At 36.2% G+C, this 16,217-nt stretch overlaps 1 protein-coding gene across 1 annotated transcript in view; it reads left to right on the forward strand.

Annotated features, from left to right (window-relative positions):
• The window catches only part of LOC113458545 (lipoxygenase homology domain-containing protein 1), a 168,715-nt gene that overhangs the window by 121,115 nt on the left and 31,383 nt on the right, over window positions 1-16,217 (forward strand). The window contains exons 43-46 of the mRNA XM_026791313.2: window positions 808-947; window positions 6,035-6,287; window positions 11,999-12,240; window positions 14,783-14,909. Coding sequence (XP_026647114.2) covers window positions 808-947; window positions 6,035-6,287; window positions 11,999-12,240; window positions 14,783-14,909 — 762 coding nt within the window. The remainder of the gene's footprint in view (window positions 1-807; window positions 948-6,034; window positions 6,288-11,998; window positions 12,241-14,782; window positions 14,910-16,217) is intronic.

The following is a 16,217-nucleotide window of genomic DNA, read 5'->3' on the forward strand; positions in this document are numbered from 1 at the left end:
TACATTTTATGAAATATGTAGAAAAGAATTCTCATTCATTACACTGTGAACAGAAGTCTTAGTTAAAATATTTAAACCCTTTTGCATGTAATATCTAACTGGAGGCTAGACTGCAAATGGAAATATATCTTAAGAGTCTGTTATAACATTTAATTCTTCACAGAACCCATTAAAAATCCTCTGTCATGCTGCCTGAAGGAATATGTACTGTATAACTCATCAGACAAAAGTCATGGCAAGCCATCCTTTGTTATGAAGAATAATAACAATGCATATTTGTATAAATAGCTGAGCCATTTCTGCTGAACATTAAATAATGTTGGCCATAATTCTCAAAATATGAGATTTAAACACAGTTCAGTTGATCCAGAAGAAAAAGTGTCTTTCATAATCTATGTGTGTGTTTTTTTCTTTGGTAATATGTTAGAGTTGGTAAATCCTAACTCAATTTAAGATCTGTAATTCCTACAAAAAACTCCTGTTTATTTTAAAAAGCATGATAAAATCAGTCTGAGTCTTTCAGGTGATTCCAGAATCCAGTAGTTGGGTATTTTCTCCTTCTGTAATGCGAGCATGGATTCTTGCATTGATTCATAAAAGACATTTCATCCCTAATGCTGTAGTGTGTGCTGTGAGATAGCTAGCAATCCATATGAAACTCAGAAAATTGATGTAAATTCCTATAACTTAATTCCTTGGTGTTGAAATTAATCTTGTACTTAAAATATATTGGTTTATAATATTTGGTAATTAAATTGCTAATAATCTCATTTGGTAATGTCTTGTGTCACTGATTTTTCATGGCAGAAGTCCTTTACTTCATCAATGTCCATACAGGAGCACTTCCTGCATCAGGAACTGATGCAGATGTATTTGTCACAGTATTTGGAGAGTGGGGAGATTCCTGCAAAAGGAGACTCGGGCACTCACATTTTGAAACAGGGCAGGTTAGTACTGAGTAATTTTCCTTACATGTTTTTTTAATGTATTTAATTTTATTATTTTCTAATAACATATTTCTTTCCAATTATGAAATACCAGCATGAATGTTACACTCTGGTAACCTGTGGAAAGAATGTGTTGCTTGCTAAGTACAGGCCTTTCACTTGAATTGAGATTCCAGTTTAGGAATAGTTTGAATACAAATAAATCTAAAATCCACAAACTCCTGGTAAATGTTCTTAGAATCTGAAACTGCATCCAATCATATATGAAATTCCATGGCTTGATTTTCACCTATTTGTGAAGCTAGTATAGAAATATCAGGGCTACTTCCTGTGGCTGCTCCTTTAATTTTTTTTTTAAATCCACCCAGATAGAGTTGAAAGAAAGATTTTAAATGTGTTAGCTACTATATGTTAATTAATCCATTTATCTGTTAAATTGCAAACAGGCAAACCTGGTTGTAGACATAATTGTCTGCTCAAGATAAATCCTAGGAGAGATTTTCTGGTTAACCTTTGCTTTTTACCATATTAATGATTATATCCGCACAGCATGTTCACCCATATCCTGAACTGAGAGCACTAGATCAATTCATCCTGTACAATGAAGCAGAATCTTCTGCATGTTTTCACACTGTTTCTTATGCTCTGTCATGCCTGAGATACCATAACTTTCCTAGGCAACCTGTTCCACTGCTTTCCTAGCCTTACACTTACATCACTAGATTTATTATGTCTTTTTGAGCTTAGAAATTCGAGAGGCAGCCACATCGTTTTGTTCCAGAGTCATACTCTTGACATTGATACTTTTTCTTCCATGAATTTGTATAAATTCTTCTATAGACCTGTGATAAGTGTCCATAGTCTCCTGTGTCAATTTAGTTGCACTTGACTTTCTACCTGAGTACAACTAAACTTTCACATGCTACCTAAATCTCATTCCACATCTTTCTTTGGAAAACAGTGAAGGTTTTCTTCCACATCACTTTCTCTTTGCTTCTCCCATGCTTTATAGACCTCTACCTGTCGGATCTCAAGATCTCAGTCCTGAGATGCTGAGCCTCCGAGACCCTGGGGGGCTCGGGACTCCTGGAATGTTGCCAGAAGTGTCTGGTAGCTGGACTTTAACCCTACACAGGAGACGACAAGGATGAGGGCTTCACAGGGTGAATGGTGAAGGGATTAGTTAATTAGAGAGTGAGAAACAGGGTTTAGGATTTATGTACAGGGGGGTTTAGAGGAGTAAGATGGAGGAATTGGGGTGTGTCCTGCCCTCCTTCTTCTTCCTCTTCTCCTCCATCTTCTTTGGCCACGGTGGCATTTTTGGATTGGTTATTACTAAGAGTACACCGAGTTATAACAATAGATGGTATTGGGGAAAAATGATAAATATTGTACACGTCACAATGGGTATAAAGATAGGTGCCTGCCCCGGAGGGCAGAGACTGTGTGCCCATGGCTGACTGCTGAGCAGATCTCTGGTGGCTGAAAGAACATCTTTTAGATAAACAATTAATAAACATAAAACCAGAAAGAAGAACTGAAGCCTCTTCTCATCCTTCGATACGCGGGCTGCCCCAAGGCCACCCTGGGCCTTTTCAGGCCCCTCAAACAGCCGAGATAAACCGGACATTTGGTGGTCCCTGGCTGGGCTCCACCACCACAACCTTTCGGGGAGTAAACCGGACATCTACCCTCTGGGCACTTGTATTGCTGCATTGTTCTTTGCAAAGAAGAATGTGTCTTTAATCTTCCTACTTAGATTTTTCTATATGTTGTTCTGACTCTTCAATAATACTTCCTTTTTTCTAAGATGCCATCTTTTTTCAGAATCCTGCTGTCTTAGTCGGAACTATGCTACAATGATATAAGAAAAGCTTTATGACTTTGATTATCTGGATAATATTATTAAAAATACAGGTTAATCCTCAGCGTTTTTGAGGGCAAATGTTTATGGACAACTAGAAGGGTTAATCAAAGGTGTAAAGGCATATGATCAGTGTCATAATCTGGAAAAGAAGTCCAAAAAGAAATAATTCACATGGCATTTCATACTGGATGTTAATACAGAGTCAGTAATACAGCTGTTAGCTATAAAGAATTCACAGCCACTATGTTGAGCTGCCGAGTGCTGAGTGTCTTCCCAAGCAGATTCTTTGTTTTCAGGGAGCAGGTTTTATGCTCCCTGACAATGAAAGTGTTCCTCAGTTTAGGTATTTTGTGTGTTCATGTTCTTCATTGTTTGATAGGTTCCTGGGAAAAGGTTGAGCAGTGGGATGGCAAAATGTTCTGACCATACTGAGCTATTTAAGGTAATAAATATTAAAGCTGGTGGCAGAGACTGCAGAAGAACCTCATACACAGTGAATGGGTAATAAAATGGCAGATTAAATTCTTTGTAGCTAAATGAAAAGCGGTGTCTGTGAGGAGGAATAACCCTTTAAATTTGCATGCAAAATGATGGGCTCTGAAATATGGAAGTAGTAGGATATCATCCCAGTAGAAGCAAAACAAAAGGAAAACAGAACAAAAATGTTTAGAAACTATTTTAAAAAATCCCCAAAACAAAACAAAAAAATCCAGCCACTTAAGGCAGAAAACACAGTCATACCTCCAAAGACGTTCACTAGTGCAGATGCATAATAGATGCTGTGTTTTGTTGATTCATTTGTCTTAAAAAGTGCAAGAAGAATGTCAAGTGATATGAAATATCTTCTATACAAAGAACAGTGAAGCAAACAAGTATATTTATTCTGGAAAAGAGATGATGAGAGGAAAGGTGAGGGAGAAAAAAATATTAAATAGCATAGAGAAAATAAACATTTCTATTTCTTTGTGAAATGCAAGAGCTCAAGAGCATTCAATGTAATGTGCAGGTGGCAGATTCAAAACAAAAGGAGGTGGCTTTTTGCTCAATGTGTAATTAATACATTTTACTTTCTGGCACAAGGTGTTGCAGATGGTAAAGACATATTGGTGCAAAAAGCCATTGCACATTGTCATGGAAGACGACTTTCCGCTGAGGATGTTAAGTGCAAAGACATAATCTCTGCTCAGACAATCTCTGCACCACAAATTGCAAAAGGCTGAGAGACTTTATATTCAAGAAGCATCTCTGTGTATTTGCCCTGTTTTCAACTCTTCACAGAAATCTGTTCGTGGTAGCTGTTGGCAACACTATACGTGATGGACTAGATGGTTCTGCAATTTAAAATACTACTACCAGTCTTCATTCCTTTTACATAGAAGTACTTCAATTAAAAAGTTGGAATGGGGTTTTAGTGAGAGTTTCTAAGACTAGAAGGTGAAAGAAAGGAATATAAAGGGCAAGCTGTCTTGAGAGACAAGATTATGTCAGCAATATCCCTGAAAAATGTGGAATGGACAGGCAAAGAAAACAAAGTTAAGGAAGCTTGAGATACAAAAAAAAGGATCTCTCTTGACTGATAATGAATATAAGGAAAAGCTAGGAAGACAGAAAATTTCAACCAAGTGTAAGGAAACAGATTAAAATGAGTTTGCAAAACAGTTTAAATAAAATCATTTTGGGTTTCATTAATTGTACATCCAGTAGTGTGTTTAATACAGTTCCAAATGTCTTTATACTGAAGGGAAAAAGAAATGTAATGACATCAACCAAAAGTACATTATTACTAATGCTGAGGGAGTATGCAATTTAATGTATTATTATGAGAATTCGTTGATAACAATGGGTGATTATGACCACTGTTGTCTAATGAATGTTAATTATTATCACAAAGAATGAAACTAATGATAGGTCCCTTTCTCAATTAGAGTTAGCTGTGAAGGAACATGAATGTTAGCAATACAGGATATTTCCTCTAAGTCAAAGGTCATGTAGACTGACAGGAAAATTATATTTGGCTTAGAATTACAAAGAATAAAATTAAAAAGCAATGAGTGCTCCCAAAAAGTTATTTGCAAGATGTTCCTCCCAGCTAGATCTTATTTTGGGCTACATTTACTTACATGCAGGGGTATAACTTGCCATGGTAACTGTTTGAGGATATCGTGGATATAACAAGGTATGAATGCTGGAAGTCCTAAGGCTGTGCTAGGAATAATAACTTGGATGTTTTCTTTTTCTGATCACATTGTGGAGAATAGTCTGTCACAGACAGGAGAATGGACGAGATGACATAATTCATTCTAAAAATCATCTCTTCCTTCATTGCTTTCTGGTCCTCATCCTTTTTCCTGCCTGGTGGCAAATTGGTTGGCAACAAATAAAAATTATAGCGTCTGTTTCTACTATCCATCTGGGGTTTTTTTAATGTCACCCACACACATGCCCATGTATCTACCCACCCACTTATATTATCTTGCACAGAACACATTCATTCTCTCACTCACATAATTTATTCATCCCAACATGCACTAGTGCAGCTGCCATTTAGCTTTTGTTTACTGGTAGCCGTAGCAATATTTAACAGATGTCTATTTACATCCGAGGAGCACATCAATTCTTGCCTGTATGCGTGTACAGCCTTAGTTATAGTTTCTAATGTCAGTATCTTCCTTTGTTTGCATAGTCATCAACAGTATTTCTGTTCAGAGTTGAATAATACAATAGTTCCTATTTGAATAATAGGGTATCTTAAAATGTAAAATACTTGAAAATGTTTTAAAATAAAATGTCTTATTCAAACAGAAATTTAAATTACCAGGTCTATCCTGATTCCTGAAGAACTCCCTTTGTTTCCTTTATGAGGGGTTATTTGAACTTCAGTTTTCATGAGCTTTAGGTTTTTTGATCAGAGGTTTGTTTCTATCCAAAACAAGGGATGGTGTTTTGTAATAAAACCTGAACTGCAGTGATCATGATGAGGAAAAAATGTATATATTCAAGGATCCACATAGTTTCTGAACAAGTTCTCCAAATATGAGTGTCAACCTATAACATCTTTCCTTATTCTCAGAAAAAGATACTTCAGCATTGAAAGGAATTTGTCTTTCCAAATGCAAACTTCTCAAAGATAGAAGATAAGGTCAAATATATATGGTCTAATATATATGGTAATATGTATGGTCTAATCAGTTTGCTATTCTTGTTGCCTCTATCTTCTCAGGTTTGTATCTCTGAAATGAGAGCAGTAGACCTTGGACAGTTAAGCAAAGTGCTTGTTGAGCACCATAATGTGGGTTATGGAGCTGGATGGTACCTTGACCAAGTTGTCATCCATGAATCAGGCAAGACTGAAGAACAATACGTATTTCTTTGCCAGCAATGGTTAGACAGTGGAGTTGGTGATGCACAGATGGAACGAACATTGAAACTTCTTGGAAAAGTCAGGAATGAAGTGTTGACAGGAAAGATCTATGGTAAGGTCCAAATCCTCAAAACTCCTTCCAGCTTTGGTTTTAATTGTAATCCATAATTTTTTTTTTTTTTGTTATTTTTAAGGCTAAAACCAAATTGCAGAAACAGTATAGCTTGAATGTAAACTCCCTCTCCTACACCAATTTTCTCTCCAAACACTTTCCTGAGACGGTAAATGCAATTACAATGCTCAGGAAAGAAAAACTAGAGCATAAGGTAGATATTAAGTGACAGAGGCAATGAAGGTACTATGATTTTAGTTGAGGTAAGAAAAAAAGCTGAAGCAGAAAGAAGTAGGTTGTTCCATATGGCATTCAATGCAGAGCAGAAGGCTCCTGCAACAGTGATGAAATCACAAGAGATACAAAAACTCTTTTAGCAGAATGTGATTTTCCTTATGTTCGTATATTTGCAGAAAGCATTTGCTTTTATTTGCAGTTTTCTTTTTTACTTATATCAATGGCACAAGTTCTTGCAAACAGTTAGTTGACCTGAAGTCAATATTCTATTCAGATTGTTTAATTAACAAACTACCAAAATTCAGAAACAACTTAGACACTGAAAACATGCTTTGCCAGGATACTGTATTTTTTAGCTCTCTCATGTGTCTTTCTTGAAGAGGTGTAAAATGCTGGTTTGGGTCCATTTATGAAAACTGAATCAGAACTGATAGACCAAGCTATGTAAACTGAACTAATCTGAAGGTGTGAGTTTGCATTCTGTATCACCATTTTGTAAACTAATCTCTATTAACTTCCATGATCCTGCATATTTCCTTTTATGTTCAGAGAATTTTATACTATACATTATTGCAGATAAAACTAATAGATTATATCCTCATATTTAGTCATCTAAGGTTAGTCCGCTTGTGAATATCTTGCATCTTCTAACAAAACAGAAATAATGTTACTGATAGTACAGAAGAACAGAAAACCATGGAAATATTAGCATATTATGAACAGCTAGAGTAGTGACAATTTCAGAATAAGAAATAGCTGTATCTCACCACTGCAAGTATTCTAAGTCTCTATTAAGTAGATTCCATAGGTGTCCTACATAGTCCATAGAGCGAGGCAGGTGTCTCCTGAGGGAATTTCAGAGAAGCCCAAGATTGGTCAAAATCTGTCATATATTTCTTCACGGATAATATGAAAAGTGAGAGAAATCTTGCATCCTTGTTATGCACCTTGATTAATGTCTGAATATAGCTGTGTAAAAACAATTTCCTTCCTTGGTTTCCCACACACAGACATAGTCCTCAAAAATCTGAGTACAGATTTGATAATAATTTCATGTCTATGGTTATTAATACTCAGTGCTGTATCTATTGAAAATAATTTTTGGTCTGGGTGTATAGTAAATCCAGAATTAATATGACAAGTAAGCAGAGAGCCTATGAAGAATGGATAAATAAAAGACAAATCAGCAAAGAGCAATATACCTTAGGGGTCAGAAACTATATGGATACAATGGAATCTACTAAATTTCAAGCTAAATCAAGATCAAGATTTTGTAAAAGAAGTAAAAGAAACAGTAATGGTTCTTCAACCCTTTATTCATTAAAAGAACTTTCAAAGATGAGTAACTATTCAGGAACAATAGAGTGCAGACTGAAGATCATAATCCCTAAACAAATAGAATACCTTGTCTCTCTTCTCATTAAGGAACCATAATGTTGGCCAGGGAAGCAAAAAGCATAGATACCAATGGAATGAGCTTACTGGAAATCAGAAAATCTCAAACACAAATAGAACCTTGAGCTCAATTTACTCAAAGAGTGACAATCAGGGTAGTTGTTAGTCCAGTGGCAGGTCTAATAGCAAGGATTTAAAACAATTTTATGAAGTCTTAACAAACATAATGCCTCCATCTAAAGAACAGAAAGCATAATATAGGTGATTACAGACCTAGTAATTGTTCACATGAAAATCTTTATAACATGCTTTTGAAGAAATTAATAGTTGAGACAATAGAAGCAAATAAGAAATGAGAAGGAATGCACCATCTCTACTAAAGAGATGTAAAATAAGATGATGCTACAGAATGTAAAATAAGATGATGCTACAGAAATATTTTGCAGTAAGACAAATATAATGTCATTTAATCCAAATTCTTGTATTGAATTTTATTTTCTCTATGGGAAATTATTAGGTAATCACAAGAAAGTGAAAAGTAGTAGTAAAGGAAGAATTGTAAAGAGCTGGAGAAGAGACAATGAATATGTTAATGAAATCTTTTGGGTTTACAAAGCTGGGAGTGCTATCAGATGAAAAGGTTGTGTGATAAACTTTGAGAACTGACAGGAATTCAACAGAATTCTGTGGCAAGCAGCTTGTATGCAATTAGGTGTAAACTCAACTTGCTATTGGAGCTCTCAACTCTGATACATGGTTTCATTTCAATTGTTTTGGGATTTTTTAAGAATTAGGAACTAACAAGCTAGGGGTCCAAAAACTGTATTTGATCTGTACTGCCATGTTTTGTAATGATTTCTGCTACAAAAATTCATCAGCAGGAGGACTATGAGAAACACCTGGGTTTGTTACAAGATCACAGGATAATTCTGAGGCAGTACTGTGACATGGCTATAGGGTTACTGTGACCCCACAGTGTATGCAGGCATTATTAATGAAAATCAAAGTAACTTACTAGCTTTAAAGAGAAACAGTGATATTTCATCAGCAATGCTGTGTGTAATTGTGGCCACCTCTGTCCAGAAGGACTAGATTAAGCTGGAATAGTTGTAAAGAAGATATGATGACTGAGAAAATGGCGACTCTGTTGTGGAAGCGTAAGGGAAAAAGTGACAGATTCAGAATAGCTAATGAAATGCTCAAAATGGACACAGTAGTGATCTATCAAATTAATGGTGGCTTACACATCAAGAAGAGAAGAGAGTTATTTAAACTAACAAAGTTGTCATAAAAATAAATGGGTTTCAGCAGTCCACTAATGCCTTTACAAGAGAATGAAAATATTTCTGAGAAAGAAACATTAGATTTTTAGCACTGAACTCTGTGTTGGGTTGACTCTGGCTGGATGCCAGGTGCCCATCCTTCCTCTCCTCAGCTGGACAAGTGAGAAAAAAAACACAACAAAAGGTTCATGAGTCAAGAGATCACTCAGCAGTTGCTGCTGACTTGACTACGGGAAATTACCTTAATATATTACAAATTAAATTAGAGCAGGATAATGAGAACTAAACCCAAATCTAAAAACACCTTTCCTCCTTCTTCCTGAGCTAAATTTTACTCCCAATTTTCTCTACCTCTTCCCATGCAGTTGTGCAGCAGGACAGGAAATGAAGCTTGCAGTGAATTTATCATGTTGTCTCTATTGCTCCTTCCTCTTCCACTCCAGCATGGGATGACAAGAGACAGTCCTCCCCAAACTTCTCCAAAGTGAGGCCTTCCAGTGGGCTGCAGCTCTTCCTGAACTGCTCCAGCATGGGCTCCTTCCATAGGGTGTAGTTCTTCAGGAGAAACCTGCTCCAGCACAGGCTCTCTCCTCGGGGCCACAAGGTCCTGCTGGGAGTCGGCTCCACTGCAGGCTCCCATGAGGTCACATCTTCCTTTGGACATCCTCCTACTCCATCATGGGATCCCCCATGGACTGTAGATGGATCTCTGGTCCACTGTGGACTTCCATGGGGCACAGGGACACAGCTGCCTTATAATGGTCTTCACCGTGGGCTGCAGGGGAATCTCTGCTCACCCTTTTTCTGCAATGACCTGAGGGCCTTCAGAATTGTTTCTCTTGCATTTTCCTACTCTTCTCCAGTTACAATTGTGCAGGTCTTTCTGCCTCACTTTCTTAAATACCTTATCCCAGAGGTGCTCTCACCATCACTGATGGCTCAGCCTTGGCCAGGGGTGGGTCTGTCTTGGAGCAAGCAGGCATTGGCTCCGCTGCACAGGGGGAGCTTCCAGTGGCTTCTCACAAAAGCCATCCCTGAATCGCCTCATCTACCAAAATGAGGTCCTGCAAACCCAGATCACTGCTTTATACTTAACTAAGGAAAAGGAAGGAAGCTGCTTTTAAATTGAATCTTGACAAATTTATCAGAAATGATACAATTTAATTTATGTGCTATAGCAGCCTATGGCACTGTACTATCCAACTGACAGAGTCCTGGACTAGAATCTATACATTCCTGGACTGGAATGTACAGATTCCAGCTACCTATATATTGATAGTTTAGGCCAAGTATTACAGTACTAAAGGGGTAAAATACCCTAGATTATGTCACGTGGGATGTGATAAATTTTCATTTGACTTCCATTTTTTCACAGATATCATTGGTTTCATTTACATTTAATGTTCATAGGCATGAAAATAGATTTAGGATTATTCATGAAGTCGTAACATTGAAGTTATTTTAGATAATTTTACAGATGGCGAGTGCTAAATTTTTATGTCAACAAGTGCGGGATTTATGGCACAGATCCTCACCTGATCTAAAGCAATAAAGCTTTATTTGCATTAGTTATAGTAGGAGACAAAGACTTTCCTGTTGTGGTTACTGAACATTCTGAAGCTGAGGTAGGAAGCTGGAGTTTATGGACATAAACTCCAGGAGTGTCTGATTCCATTACTCAAAGTAAAACAACCTGTTTTACAAAATGGCTATTTGAAATTGTCACATACATACTTTGTCTCAATTTGCATAAGCAGAGCAAAGTCATGCTATTAAAAAAAATTCTGCTCAATTCTGCAGTAGCCTAGGTGATCAAAAATTCTGATTTTCAATTTTTTAAAATCGAAACCATGACTTTGATAACCCTGAATTTTCCATATATGCTATTAACATGAATTAAAATATTAAAGCTAGCTAAATTAGTGAGATTTTCTTGGATGAAGTTTCTGATCTTCAAAACTGTCTTGTTGATTGAAATTTTAAGTTGCCAAAGTTACTTAGGAGCCTACCTGACACCAGACTGCAGTCTTTCTGAGCCTTCAGGGATCTGTCAATTCATCTCCAGTGCTTAAGTGACTAAATGTTTCAAAAAGACCTAGCAAAAATTCTCCTGGAGTCTTTCCTGAGTCCCTAAAGTAGAACAAATCTATGTGATACTATATAGGACTATTTTTAATCTCTCAGCAAAAATTATTTCTCCACAGAAGAAATGGATTAAGTTTTTTACTTTGCTGTGGAGATAATTGTGGTGAGGTGTGATAAAAATACTCCTTTTCAAGCACTGGACCAGTTTATCTCACCACCATATTCTTGTAGTATGTATGGAGCATATTTTAACATGTTCATTTAAGTAAATCCCAAAAAAGTTAAAATTAAAATATTCACTGACCAAAGGCAAACCTGATAACCAGTAGTATCTTGTAAAAAATGTGCTGCTGGTGACCAGTGATTTAAAATCATCAGGAGATATTTATAAGGGGCAGGGGGAGAAATCAACAGTTTGTCATGGCTCTTTCCAAGTCTCTAATGTGAAACTCACAGTCTCATCTGCACGTTGCTCTTGGACTGGCCCATCTCTAAAGTATCAGCTACCGCTATGGAAGGAATGATGTCCAAGTTTGCTTTTCACTAAATCAATAATAGGGAGTTAACCTGTCATGTGCCGGTATTTGAGCTCAGTACAAAGGTGGGAATGGTTGCTAGTCCCTCACTAACTCAGCCTCTTACAAACTGATGTAGTATTTTGGATATTCAGCAAACCCACTGATTTTTTTTACTGCTGTTTTATTTCAACAGGGACTTGGGATATCCATGTCACAACAAGTGATATTTCTTCTAGTTCCATGAACCCTAAAATGTCCCTAACTGTATGTGGTGAAAAAGGAACTTGTACTTCAGTCACATTCCCCAAAGGATCCCTTAAAAAAGAGCAGATTTATGAGACTTCTATTGAACTAAGTAAGAAATTTAATACTATATTCAAAGTTCGCCTAGAAATTGAAGAAGCTGGAGAAGGAGAGACTTGGCATTGCCGTGAGGTAAAAACTAAAACCTAAAGCAATTATTTATTGTGTCTCCATTATATATATATTTTTTTTTTTCCTTTCCATATTCTATTGTTATTTCTTCCAGTTTTCAGTCCTGTCTGAGATTGCTAAATTTTTAATTTACAGAAGCTGCAACTGTTGTAGAGAGCTATCTTCAGAGACTGCTCAAAACACTAGGATAGCTATGGATAATAAAAATCTTGTGAACCTAGATGGATTTCTGGACAGCCATACATACAGATGTGCTATCATCTTTAGCACATCAGTGATGCCTTTTCAGAACTGTACTCACTGGCATACATTGCAGTATTTACATAACTCCAAATTGGCTGTTACATGTTGTAGAGTCAGTGATCCATGGCAAATAATTAAGTCAGACACTAGAAATGCATTTTGATGAAACTATCTGCCTTTTAAGTTGGCATGTGAAAAAAAGAAGTGAATAGCAAAAGTGACAATCTTTCTTCTGATATCCAGCTAAAACCTGACATCACACTGAAATTGCAGTGGCATTTCTCTATACAAAAAAATATCTTCATCTTCTTCTGCTGGAAAAATAAAAACAATTCTAAAGGAAAGATTAATCTTCTTTAAAATTGCAGACATGCTTTTTGTCCATTAATGTTTCTATTTTGTTCTTAATAAAAACTGGAGAAAAAATAATTTTCCTTTCCAATACATGGCATTACTGAGCTGAACTCTCTGACATTTAAATGGTAGGCAGGTTGTTAATTTCATCTTCATAGCCAGATAAAATAGTCATCCAACAAATCTATCAAAATTAAGACTGCTTCTGGAGTATTGTAGGAGACAGTAAATCACAGCAAAAATTTCAGAACAGAAACCTGGCAGTTGAAAACAGTGACATCTATTAGTCTGCTTTATTTCATTAGCTCAGAACAATCACTGAAAGCTCAGTTTAAGAGAAATCAGCAAATTTATATAAAGAAGGAAAAGATGCACCCTTACCTTAGGTAGGAAGAGATAGAGAAAGAAATTATAAATTTCCCTGCTTTGGGATACATGCCAATTATGTGGGTTTTAGGGAGACATTTCCTCTTATTCCATAGTTTTTATAGCAGGACTGGCTGAATCCTTGTACAAAATAACTAGGTTGGTATAGGAGGTTGTGGATAATATCTGTTATTAAAGACAGCTTAGCAGTGTACTTACACTGCTGGTTAGAATCACCATGGTCATTTCTGTGCTATTTTGTTTTGATTTTACAAGATTGTACCTCCAGAGAGTCTGAGATTTCTGCCTTCTATTAAAAGTAGATGCAGGTGTAGTTGGTTGAATTCCATATTTAGATTCAGACTTCATTCTTATAGCCATAACTACAAAATAATAATCCTGATTTTTTGAGGAAACAGAAATAGAAACTAATGCCTAGAACAAAATTAATTAAGGTATGCCTTATTTCTGCAGCATGTAATAGCTAATGTCTTCATTCTTGCTTCTTTCTTGAAGAAATAAAACACTTCTTGAAGAAATAAAACACAGTAAATGAAATCTGAGTTTCAATAAACTGTTCAGGAATATAGATATTATTATGAAAGGAAAATTGTGCTAGCATGATTCTTCACAGTGCATTTTAAAAATTCTTTTCAGTTTGTCTGTCATAATGAAAATTACTAAGAGTCTTTTGAAGACAAAACAATGCTACCATCTCCCAATGACAATTCCTAACCAAAGCTGGTTTTGATTATTGGCTTAAAGGTTTGGACTTTTTACTAAATTAGGTCAAGAAGAATTGAAAGGAGTGAATTATAGATGCCCTTTTTAATGCAGGGTTACTTCCTACAAAGTGCTTTCAAGTATGTTCTCTGGTCTGGGTTTAAATAGTTTAGAAAATGGGAATTTATCTCAGTGTAGCTGGTAGTACCATACTGTAAGATATTATTAAAACATGCTTTCTTATAGAAAGAGTAAGCTTCTTAGCTCAGGATCACCATTTTCTTAGTTTATACACAGAATTTCATAGAGATTGAAGTTAGTGTCAAACTCTATATATTCAAGTGATACATATGTACTGGTATATACATATAGATATAGATATATATACGTCAGAAACCATTCTTAATTTCTGTATTTCAGTTTTTTCCAGAAACATTTCTTTTTCTTTCTCCTGTTACTTAGAATAAGAAAACATTCTGCAGTGAAAAATATTGGGGCATATTGACATTTCTCACAAGCTGAAATGTGCCCATATCAACACTTCTTTTTCTTCCATATGCTGGATGAATAGGTTACATAAAGGAAACTTTTTGAACAATTTCAAATATATTTTTTTCTTCACTGCAGTCTCTGCAGCAGTAATGTTGACAACACTTTAATTACCTTTAATTGGGAAAGATATTTATTCGTTCTCATTTGAAAGCCTGTTTTCAAAAGCATTTTAGAAAAATTTATTTCCTCTTATTTTTAAATTTTAAGATGATGTGTCATAGCTGTTTAATAGTTTGTCTTTAGCTATAGTTTGCATTAGAGCACAACAGATGCCAAAGTTATTTCTTTTTATTTCTTTGATAAGGTAAAGCTTCAACACAGAGAAACTAAAAATGTTCTAGAATTCCCATTTTGTCATAACTTTGTCGATGAAGAGGGAGGAAGAGTGACTGAGCTTCCAGTTCTCACAGCTGGGTCTCCTTTTCCAGCAGGTTTGTCACAAATTTGAAACACTGGGAAAGATTTGGTCAGTGATGATGTCCAATTTTCAGAGCAGTCCAAAGGTTTTTGCAGATATTTTCTGTTAATTTCCACCATGGCTAGGTCCAGTCCAGTGTTTAAAACCAATATCTTACACCCTAAAACTGAGCATTGTGCACCCAAGTCTGTTTGGTATCAGTTTGTGACACATAAAAGAGCAAGCATATGGCACTGAAACTCCTAAAAGGGTTTTGAACAGTGCTCAGAGTGTAGCTTTTTCTCAATAATATGATCTGGTTCACTCACAGTGTGAGCAAGGGAAATACAGAAGAGATAAGTCTTGTACTGTAATTTCAGGCAAGAAGGAGCTCCATGCCCCTCTCCACCCCAAGCAGATCTCTTGTTGTTTGTGTGCCTAGAATTGCAGGCTTTCTTTTCAAACTGTGACCTAGCAGTTGTATGTCATCCAATTCCATCAGAGTTGTGCCTTGGTCCCCTCAAGACTGGATATGTTTAGTTTGTTCTGTGTTTTTTATGAGGTTCTATAACTAAAGTTAGAGAAGAATAGAAGAACTCTTATCCTAAATGAATATTCTACCATGATAATATCATAGGCTACTCCAGAAGTAAAGGGTTTAGATCAAGCACAGAAGTAATCTGTATATTCTTGCCTCTTTTGCTGTGCTTTTAAAGTTAGGATGCACTTAGACAGAAACTTCTTAAACGTGAATTTGAGAAAGTATTGATGGGAAATTCATTGAACAAATTTTTTGCTTTTAAATACTTTTTAGATTTATTTCTTTATGGAAGAACACAGATATTTAAATCTTTAAAAATGCTGCTGCTTTTCCTGAGGAGCATTTAATGTGAGGACAGATACTTTTTCTTTACCTCTTCCCACTTTTTTTCTCCTTTTGTATTGAATGTTTTGGGGATGTGACCTCTTTCTGGTTTTAGCGGCCATATCACCAGAGTGTTATGCATTTCTCTGGGAGTGCAAACAGGTATGTTACATAAGCAGCCTTTCAAGAAGTGCTCAGCTGAAGGGTTGTGTGTTCACATTGTGTGTTCTCTCACATGTCATCTCCTCTCCCGAGGCCAGTAACTCCAACTGGTGCAGTGCAGAGTGAACAGCCACCGACTGGACCATGATCCAGAGAAAATACAGAAGTTGCTTTCTTCCTGACAGAATCCAGCTTCATTTGAACTCATGAGTCTCTGAGCACAGATGCACTTGTTCAGTGATTTAGTATCATCCATGGCCTAGAAACTTTTTCATTGGAGTGTCATGTATTTAAATGCATGCAAGAGGTGATAAG

Source organism: Zonotrichia albicollis, chromosome 1 (genome assembly GCF_047830755.1).
Source record: "Zonotrichia albicollis isolate bZonAlb1 chromosome 1, bZonAlb1.hap1, whole genome shotgun sequence".
NCBI lineage: Eukaryota > Metazoa > Chordata > Aves > Passeriformes > Passerellidae > Zonotrichia > Zonotrichia albicollis.